General features: G+C 43.4%; 1 protein-coding gene across 3 annotated transcripts in view; it reads left to right on the forward strand.

Annotated features, from left to right (window-relative positions):
* The window catches only part of GRAMD1B (GRAM domain containing 1B), a 105000-nt gene that overhangs the window by 68103 nt on the left and 26311 nt on the right, over positions 1-10586 (forward strand). For 2 of the 3 annotated variants that reach the window (XM_009281288.1, XM_019472602.1), the window contains exon 3: positions 3340-3550. In XM_009281288.1, coding sequence (XP_009279563.1) covers positions 3340-3550 — 211 coding nt within the window. Of the gene's footprint in view, positions 1-3339; positions 3551-5097; positions 5119-10586 lie in introns of all 3 variants that reach the window. The other variant, XM_019472603.1, reaches the window with a different exon arrangement.

A 10586-nucleotide genomic window follows, 5' to 3' on the forward strand; every position in this document is an offset into this window, starting at 1 on the left:
CAAACATATACATGCCAGCTTTAAGCTAGTTAATGCTAATGCTGTTCCTATGTAGCTGCAGCAGCGTGAGTTACTCAGCTGTGACTGGAAGACCCACCTGAGGAGCTTTGTAAGACCTTGGGTGATTAGCTTGACTTGGCCTCCATAGCTGCACACTGCTTAGCAGTGTCTGCGTTAAGTGTGTTAAGTCAGTTTTGGAGCATGTGCGTGCTCAGAGCGTGAAAACTCAGAATGTGTCTTCCATGACTGTGTGTGAGTGAGTGTATATTGTAGCTAGTACTAATGTATTTATTGCAGTCCACAAAAGGCAAAATTTGTTTCATTTCTCATTTGATTACAATTTGAGTAAAAGACTGCTGAACTTTTAAGCAGGTTTCATCTGAGTTTCACATGCACATGGTGCAGTTGTACCCTGGTTTTGAACTGGTTATTTTGTGCTTTACTTCAGAAGCAGTAAAAACTCAGTGCTCCTTCATAACTGTAACCTGAAAGCAAGCAGAACCTTGGCTGAATTTGGCTTGGTTTTTACAGAGTTGCATGAAGCTGAAACTCAAAGTGAAACTTGTGAGTATGAACTCGCACAAACTGAAAATGAGAAGGAGGTTGCGCATGATAAACTCAGGTTTTGTAGAGCTGTAGAATAAAAATGAGTACATCTGTTCAAACAAATTTAGTGCAGTGGTATGTGACTCAGGAACATTGGCTTCAAATTCTTGACTTGTATTTCTGGGGACCTCTCACATAAACCAGTTTATGTTGAATCAAGCATGCTAGGGGCAAGATTTAGGAAATGTGATGTAATGCTAGATAAGCAATAACACAGCATGAGCAGGAGCAATACAGCCTCAGAATTCGGAGTTCTTAACTGTAGGAATGGCAATTCAAAACCATTTCCATCTCTGGAAGCATTGCTGATGAACTCAAGTCTTAGTACCTTCTGCGCACGCACGTAGTTGCTGATTGCAATTGGTACACTAGATGCAACTATGCTGGGTTGTTAAAGTGTGTACGTCTTGAGTTTAGCCAGAAGAAGTAGCAGCAGGAGGACAGAAAAGGTGAAATATCCTTTTTAACTGGATCAGCTGAAAGTCTGCAAAGAAACCTGATTACATTTTAATAAGCTAAAAAAACCCCTGATAATTTTACTTCATGATATACCTAAACTGTTGCAGGCAATGCTGCTGGGAGAATGGTCCAGATCATCTTTTGCTCAGTCTTTTGTTTTGTTTCAAATATGATTTGGAGGGATTAAAGCTTGAATATTGCTACAGTTGTGCTGTACTTGTAGTTAGTATTCAGTATTCCTGTGTCTTGACCAGGGAAAGGGAGGACACAGTATGCTGTTGGCATATTTCACTCATGACATGTGCCATTGTTAGGTGTGAACTGTGAAGAAACAAGCTAAGGGGGAGAATTACTCTGCTGGTCTTCGCACTGGAGCTAACTTGGGGTTTAGGTGGCATTTGAACAAGCAGCTTTTTATTATTCTATATCTATATGATTCTCTGTCTATTAAGTAGAAATATGTAACAGTGGAGTTTGTAATTTAATCCATCTTTCTTCCTGCTTACTGAACATTTTGCAAACCCATTTTCTCTAGCCTGTTCATTATCTATATGAACTTCCACACTTTATATTCTTGAAAATATCTTCTAAGGGTTTTCTGCGAAGTGCCGTGCTACTGTTCTTGCCAATTGCAAGCTTGTTGTGTGTATGAGCGTGAAATTTGATTGTTAATGTTTGCATAAGCAACTTTGTTGTATGCTCTCTGCAAATTGTTTAGGGAAATTTCATCACTTGTGTGTTAACAGAAGCAGAGAGCAAATAGAGGCTAGTTTATGAGACCAGTTCATCCAGTACTAAACCAAACCAAACTAAACCTGTTAACTAACGGAGGAGTGTATTACATTATCTACCTGTATCTGCTAACTAACATTTGTAAAATGTTTTTGGCGTCTTAAGAGGTAAGAGGTGGATATGATTTTTATCTGAGAATTAATGAAACCTCAGGCATGTATTCAACCTTTCTAGATTTTCAGAAAGGAAACGATCCATTTTCACTACCTCATTTTACATCCCATTGTGAGAAGCAAACTTAAGTTTGCTCTATATAGTTGGGCTTAAATTGTAGCCCTTAAGAGTTTGGTTGTACTAGCTTCTTTAATTCAATCCCTTACAGTTGTAATTCCCTCATCCTTTTTCTATTGCCTGCTCTTCTGTCACTCAGATGTGGCCTGCTTTCTAATGCTCAGAAGATAACAAGGTACAGTAACAACTCAGCATGGCAGAGTTAGCACAAAGTTCATCCTTGGATCAGCCCAGGTTCCACTGTAACCTGCAGGTTGCAGAGTTGAACGGTACCAGCTGGAAAGGCCTCAAAGATGTTTGGGCCGGTCGTAAATAGATTTGACTGCTGAAGGAAATGAGTTGCATAGGGAAAAATTGATGTAGCGTGTGGTATTTTGAAGAGTCTGGCAGGAAGAAGAGGCATCAAAAGAGAAGAAACAGTGAGGAAATCTGAGTTTTCCTGTTCTGTATAAATATGTATGTAACTGGCTTTCTGATTTAGGTGTTAGGGCATTTCCTGAAGGTATGGGATGAAAAGTTCCATTCCCCTAAATGTTTCATAATTTCTGTAAAACTTTGAAAGGTCTTGTTTTTCCCCGTTATGAAAGGGGAACTTTTTTCTTTTAGAATCATGAAAGCTTTTATGTTATAGCAAAACATTTTCATGCCCAACTCTAACTGGTGTGGGAAAGGATGATTTGATACAGGAAATCATGACTGCATTGTCTGTCGTCATGACTCCCCTCCCAGTGCCCCATCGTTTTTGATGATGTTTAATGGAGTGTTTCCTAAAAGATATGATTCCATTTTTGTTCATCCTGTTGAGAATAGTTACACTTGCTGAAATAAAATAAAGGAGGGACAGAGTGGGACTGTATTGAGAACACACTGACATCTCCCTCATTCTTGAGTGCAAGTTTAGGTTTTCTAAGCTCAGATCAATCATTTTAAACTCTCAGAGCCGACAGGAGAGAATGAGTTCATTCTCGTAGGCATTCATCTGTGGTCAGATGAATTGAAGAGCGGGTGGAGAAAGACACTGGCAGGCCATTGTAGTTCCCTCTGCCACTGGTAAATGATAACTGTCTATAGCCTAATTTTACTGGGGACATAAGTTCTAAGTGTGGCATTGGGTGTATTGCTTCAGGGAGCCAGATTTGTCCACTGTGCTAGTGGAGAAACCTGTGGGTAATGCTCCACCTCAAGGCATGGGTGCATTGCTTTCTGTTTGAGCTGAAGATTATTAACCCTGCTCTTTCTTTCTTTCTGCAGTACTGCCAGTAACTCAAACCGCAGCACGCCTGCCTGCTCCCCAATCCTGCGCAAACGCTCCCGGTCCCCAACACCGCAGGACTCCCAAGGAGACGCCATGGTGGAAAAAGGCTCAGACCACTCATCAGACAAATCCCCTTCCACGCCGGAGCAGGGTGTACAGCGTAGCTGTTCCTCTCAGTCAGGCCGCAGTGGGGCCAAGAACTCCAAGGTGAGGAGCGAGCAAATGACTTTGGCCAAGATGTGCACGTGTCCCCCATTCTAAACCCTCTAATGCAGTACACTGGCTTTGTCCTGTGCCTTTTTTTCTCTGGCTAACTTTCCTCCTTCTTCCCCCACCATACTTCTGAAAATTCTCCTAACAGGAAGCTATTTGCCTGGGTCAGACTTCAGCACAACCCTATCATCCTTTCAGTGACCTGAGTCCATGAGTTGCTGATGGCTTGTATTGCAGTTCCATAACAGCTTATGTAGGCTAACCTTTTTGCAGTCAAGGCCCTGTTTCCTTGGGAGGCTCTGTGGTTTTGAGAAAGACCTTGAAAATCAGCTGTTGCAATTACTTTTTATCAGCTGGATCATGAAGGGTCACGGGACAAATAAAGGTTCCTCTGTGCAGACAGCCTGTGAAGGGCCCGTGCATTTCTCCAGTCCTGTCTAAGCCCTGTGTTGAGATGAGGTTCAAGTTGCACAGAATCAGATTGCCAATCCTCTGCACATTGCCTCCTATTGGTGCAGTATTATGACTGTCTTGGCCAGGGTAGATGATATTTTCCCTACAAAGGTATTGTGTCTTTTGACCATATTAGAAACAGCCTTGTCTTTGCTGTACTGAGGAACAGGGTTTCAGGTTTGGCGACTCTTGATTTTCTGTGAGCAGTGGGACCTGGTGAAAAACACGAGGGCCTCGGGAGCCAAACATAACCTTTGATTATAACTCTAATGTCAGTGGCATATTATAAGATAGTAAGCTGTCAGGAGCACTTGTGTTTTTCCACATTTTTGAAGTGAAATACTTCAGTCTGAATAACATCACAGTGTCACAGGCATAACGCTGATGGCTTGTGTGAAATGAGTTGTTAGATCTTTGCCCGATTTATTGCTCGATTGTGTGACGCATACAAGAAGTCTTCATCCACTCCCCTTTGTGGTCACTGTCAGCAGAGGAAATGACATTCGCTGGGCCACGTTCACTGGGCTGAACTGATCTCTCACCACTAACGGGGGAGTATGTGAGTTCAAAAGAAGGGGCGAACGTTTTTTTCAAGATTAATCATTTGAGACCTGTCTCAAGGTTGCCCTTGAGGTCAGACTTGCTTCCTGTGCACACAAGTAACCTACAAACACCGCCCCAGGGCAGCAGGACCGGATGATACCCTCATGCATTATGGTGCCAGCAGTCTTGCCCGAAAGAAAGCCATGCAGCTGGGAGGCTGGCAGGATGCAGGGCACGCTATGTTTATAGCCACACTGGGGGATGCTCTGTCAGGGAAATGTCATCCTTGGTAAGGGGGAATTACAGAGATGAGTTGCATTGCCCTGGCCCATAAAGTGGGATTTAAGGCCATGGGAGTGTGATTTTTACCAACGTGGTGACTACTAAAGCTTGACTTTAATTCATGGTGCTTTTCACAAGGAAGGGGGGGATATAAAGCTTTCTGTTGGGTTTGTGGGTTTTCCTTCTCTTGATTTGCAAGGTAATTTTTTCTTCTTCCCTTAATTTCTCTCTTTTCATTCCTGCATGCTTTCTCTCCGATTAAGTCACACAAGCGCCTCTCCAAAGTAAGCCTTCTTTTTTCTCTCCTGTCCCCCACTGTAGAATTGTCTCATCACTCAGAAACCCTCCCCGTGGTACTGAGCGGTGACCCCAGTAAGGCATTCTCCTGGTGCGGCTGTGAGAATGTCAGCAAGAGCTCAGCCCAATGCCTGTAGCTGGGAAGCTGGTTTCACTTATATCACTGGGATCTCATTAATATTTGCTCACATGGTGTGAGAACTGGCCTATTCATCACACTCCTTCAATTACTTCCAACTAATTTTAGCCTTTGTTTTAAGGTTTACTTTCCCTCTCCCTTGAAGTGAGCTGCTGTCTTTGCCAGGGAGAAATCTGCTGGCTTTGGTAGGCTGAATGGTACCATAATCCCTTCTCTTTCCTCTCTTCTTACTTTATGCCTGTCAGAAACAAGAGTTCATCTCCATAACTTCTTGCCTGCTTTTTATGATGAATAGTAGTTTTGTGGCCAGTGATCTCAGCTTACTGCCCTGCTTTCCTGTGTGATGTAAATATTAAAGATCAGTGATTTCAGATGAACCCAGCTTAAACCTGTTAGAACAGACCTGTCCCAAATGAATTGTGAGAATTCATGGGCTCGCTCTGAAAGGTAGTAAGTAGAAGATCCCTCTGTGGGTGCTTGGATTGGAGATAAGCTCATTTGAGATTTGATCTCACGTCTCTATGCTACCCTCAGAAGAGTGTAAAAATCAGAAACGCAGATGAGATGCCTGTTGGACAAAGTGTCAGGCTGTTGGCATTTCCACATGTATACAAGTAAAGTTAAAACCAGAATGGCTTGGATGGCTTCATAATCTACGAAATCAATGCCTTGGCGTTTCCCCAGTTGATGCCTTAGATTCCATTCTAGGAAAGTTCTCAGAGAGCAGTGAAGTCTACAGTGCTGGCTTACTGTTTTTCCTTGGTCATAATGCCTCTTGTAACCAGCCTGACCTTGCATGATTGCTGGTGTCTGCTGGAAGCTTCTTTATGTCTTTTTTTAGACAGATTGTCTTGTGCTTGGTAACTGTAGCTTGGATAACTACAAAGGAGGACTGTGGGACTAAAGTCTCAAGTGAGGTGTGAAAGAAGTTCTATGGAAAATGCAGGTCTGGAGTAGCAGAGAGTCCTGAAAGGATTGATGGTGAGTAGAGGTGTGGGGGTCAGGACAGGTCATGGCTAGGCTATGGTAGGCTGGAGGTGCTTTTGCCTAAGCTATGGAGAGGTTTGTTAGGAGAGGGACTAGTGGGAAGAACATTGGTAGAGAGCGATGTGTAAAATGTATGTGTAGTGGTACTGTGATGTGCTTGCAGCCAGCCCCTTGCTTTTCTGAGAGAAAAAAACCAGCAACTTTAAGACAATTAGAGAAACAAGAGGGAAGTGGACCTCAGATGAGTTCCAGTGCGAGGAAGCCAATGCACAGAGGGAAGGGGATCCCAGGCATGACCTCTGCCAGCCTGCGTCAGAGCCTCCTGCCCTGTTCACCCACGGTCTGCACAGCGTGAGCCTAAAGTAGCGTGAAGGCTGAATCTCTTTTCTGTGCTCCACAAGGCGGCTTTCTCTGGTACAAGTGAGGAATCTCAGGCGTAATAAACCCCCCGATTCTTCCCAGACAGACGATGATGGTATCTGTTCAAGACAGGGAGAGGTTAGGAACAAAGAACTTAAGGACAAATATTTTAAAATCTCCATTCTCAGCCTCTTTTCTCCCCACCCCTCTTCTGCAAGAAGAATGGTCTGATTTTCCAGCCTGTCTCACTAATGAAATGAAACAGCTTGAGCCCATGAGTTTGATGCTGTGTTTATACAATTGCTGACAGATCTGCTTGAAGTCCCTTGCCCTATTTTGTCTGTTGTGTTAATTGTCATGCTGCAGTGTTGCCATTAGAGGGAGCGCTTCACCAGGAGTTTTTAAGCACTGGATTATATCTGTAGGAAATCTTTTCTGGAGCTTGCTTTTCCATGCTGTCCACCAGTGTGGCATGGACCAAACCACCTATAGGCCTGCATCAGCCTTAGGCTTTTACTGGCAAACACCGCTGCTTCTTGAACAGCTTTCTGAACTCAGCAAAACCCCCTTTTTGCTAGCAGCCAACAATGAAATACGTATTTTTAACTCTTTTGCTCTTGCCCAAGGATAAAAGTGATTTCCTCTCCATTGCAAATCCTTCAGATTCTTCCCACTCTCTATAGCTAATAATGAATGCTGAGGATAAGTATCAGGTTAGGGGAAAACATGAATTTTGATGTAGGCCCTGGAGATTGTAGAACAGTTTAGGTCGGAAGGGCTCTCAGAAGGTCTCTAGTCCTAGCCCCTGCTCAAAGCAGAGCAGATGTGGTTAGATCAGGTTGGTCTAAAGTCTTGGCCAGGCACATTTTGCAAACCTCGAAGACTGGAGATCCCACAGCCTTGTCGGGCCCCTGCTCCAGTGCTTAACCACTCTTGCTGTGATCAGGCTTTTTCCTTCTATCTGAATAGAATTTCCCTTACTGCAGCTTATGACTGTTGCACCTTGTCCTTTCAGTGTGCAATTATGAGAAGGGTTTGGCTGTGTCTTCTCATTTGCCCCTCCCATTGGGTAGTATAATCCCCCTTTAGGTAGTAGGTCATGAAATTCTGGTTGTTTTGGACTGGAATGAGGGATTTGGGAATAAATTTCATCAATTTCTGTGAGTTATTTGACCATGGGCATTTAGAAGCCAGGTGAATAGCATAGATTTTGGAAGTACACAGGTCAGGAGAAAGGGCTCTGGAATCCGTTCCAAGCTCTGCTCTCACCCTGGTTCTGTGCCTCTGTTTCCCCAGTTGTAAAATAGACTTAGGGATACTTCTAGAGCTCTATGGCATGTCATTCACTTGGCAAAAGGTTTCCGTTCCCCTGGAAGCAGCAGTATGTAGGAGTGAGTTGTGATCCTGCTCCCAGTAATGCTAAAAGGTGGAAACTTCTGTTGGCATCAAGTTAGCAGGCTGAACTTCGTATGCGTGATCCACTGCTTCCCATCTGCACTGTAAAGCTGTAATCTTCCATAGCAGTATATGCAAATATGAGATCGTTAACCCATGAAGATTTAGAGGCAACACTATATTAGTTAAAGGTTCAGAGAAAATACCCCATTTTTCACCTTTCCTCAAGTTCTCCTAAGTTCTTCCTGGTTACAGCCACCATATAACTATGAACTCTGGTATCTGCTCCTATAGCATCATCTCCGTAAATCAGTGACATCTTTTCCACTTCTGTGTGCAAGTCCATTCCTCTGTTACTTATTTATTTTCTCTTTTCAGTTCTAATGCTTATGGTTTCTTTTTCCAGTATGACAGACTTAACCTGCTCAAAGTAAGAATACGTTTTTCCTTTTTTGTTCTTCTTCCCCTCCATTATACTGTCTCTTGATTTTCACAGTTCGCATCCCCTTACATTCTGACTCTCAGTGAGTTAAAAAAAGGGTAAATAAAATTGAATATAGATTTAAGGACTCAGATAGTCTCCCTTCTCTTTGGACTTCCTGTAGTCTGTTTTACCTGCAAAACATAAGGGTCAGGGGGAAGGAATCTCCTCATGTTTAGAACACTTGGTGGAGGCAAACAATGAGGCTTGGATGTGAGTGTAATTGTGTGGAAGAGCTTAAGAAAGGTGGAGCTGCACAGCTCCTTTACAGAGGAGCTGCGGTTTGGGGAAATTCAACTGTGAGGGGAAAAAAAGAGTTACTGCAATTAAAGTAGCAGAGGGGAATGAAATCCTGTTGCAGTGTGCTGACACCACAAAACATGCACCCTAATTTAGAAGACACAGTGACAGCAGTGTCTCTGTTTTCTCTATGCCAATTATAGTTTGATTATGATTTTTTTGCTCCAGGAACTTCTGAGTTATGCCTTTTGCTCATTAAGGCAGACAGATGGCAAAACAAATTTGCAGCAAAATCACTCCATCTTAGACCCTGTGCTCCTCAGGACAAGGTGGTGCATACATGGATTAAGATTAATTCCCCTGATTTTTTTTTTTAGTATAGCTGAATTGCATAAGGCCTTTTTCCATGTCCTACTTGCAGAGAAGGATGACTTCAACCAGATCTTTTATGAATGGGTATGGCCAAGTATGGAAAAGTGTAGGAAGTAAGAGGAAATTCCTCTGCTTAGTTGATGAGCCATACTGTGTATTTAGTTCTTCAGTTCATATCCTTTCCCCAGGATTTGGGGAAAGGCCTTAGGGGTGTTGCTCTTTTTAACGTCAAACTTTTGTATTTTGGCCTGTGGCATATACTATATTACTGTGGGGTTTTTCATTAGAGACCGGTGCAGTGACACTGGCAGAAATGCCCAAGGTTACAAGGGATCCTTTAGAAATGTTGACTCCGTGAATGAGATCCAGATGCCAGTAAGGTTGTCTACTGGAGTGGCATATAGGGAGCATAGGAAACTGAAAGCAGGGAGGTCTAGGGAAAGAACAGCGTAAGCAACCCCATGTCTTCATAGAAATCTCTGGTCCAATCTGATCTCACTAACACTTTGCACTTACTTTCCTATGGTAAACATCCTGTACGTCGTTGGTCCTGTTGTGGGCTATCCCAGTGCAGGTAGTTTCTGTGTTTCTGTGAATATGAACTTAACTCTCTGAGTAAAACTTCCACAGGCTCTGTTACAAGTCGGAGAACAGTATGTTTTCCTTCATATTCCAGACTGGGTATAAAGCTGTGAAAAATACTCCCAATCTAAGGTCAGAAGCAAGATGACTTCAAAGAAAGAAATGCAGTGAAATATTGCTTCTGTCCTTGTCTATTAGACTCAACTCCCCCAAGTGTAATGTAGATATGCCATTGCTGGTTGGGAGAGGGGGACGGGCACAGCTGTGTGGCTGCTGACACGCAACGTGCCTGGCAATATGCACTGTAGCTGACCACCATTAGTGGTGAAAGGCTACAGGGCCCCCAAGCTTCATTGCCCTGAGGTAAATCCACCCTAAAATGGGGGATGCCTATACTTTCTGTCAGTTCTGCTCAGTGTCCTGGCATTGGAAAGCCAGCCTGACTGGAGTGGGAGTGTGAAGCTTATTTCTTCCTCTCTCTGTGCAGATAAATCTCACTTCCAGCTGAAAATTGCCAAATGTGACTTTCCAAGCTGAGCTAGCTTTTTCATATGCTCCAGTGTGACATGTGGCCTGTCCTCTCAAACCATCTGAAATGCCATGATAAGGACAAAAAAATCACATGTGCAGATGATGCAAAATACTGTGCACTGAAATTCGGGGGGGGGGGGACCCAAACCTAATGTGACTTTCCAAGCTGAGCTAGCTTTTTCATATGCTCCAGTGTGACATGTGGCCTGTCCTCTCAAACCATCTGTGAAATGCCAATAAGGACAAAAAAATCACATGTGCAGATGATGCAAAATACTGTGCACTGAAATTCGGGGGGGGGGCCTGCCAGCTTTTTTGTTTGTTTGTTTTTGGTTTTTGTATAAATGGTGACACCACAGGCCCAGTCC

This window comes from Aptenodytes forsteri, unplaced genomic scaffold (genome assembly GCF_000699145.1).
Source record: "Aptenodytes forsteri isolate BGI_AS27 unplaced genomic scaffold, ASM69914v1 Scaffold324, whole genome shotgun sequence".
NCBI lineage: Eukaryota > Metazoa > Chordata > Aves > Sphenisciformes > Spheniscidae > Aptenodytes > Aptenodytes forsteri.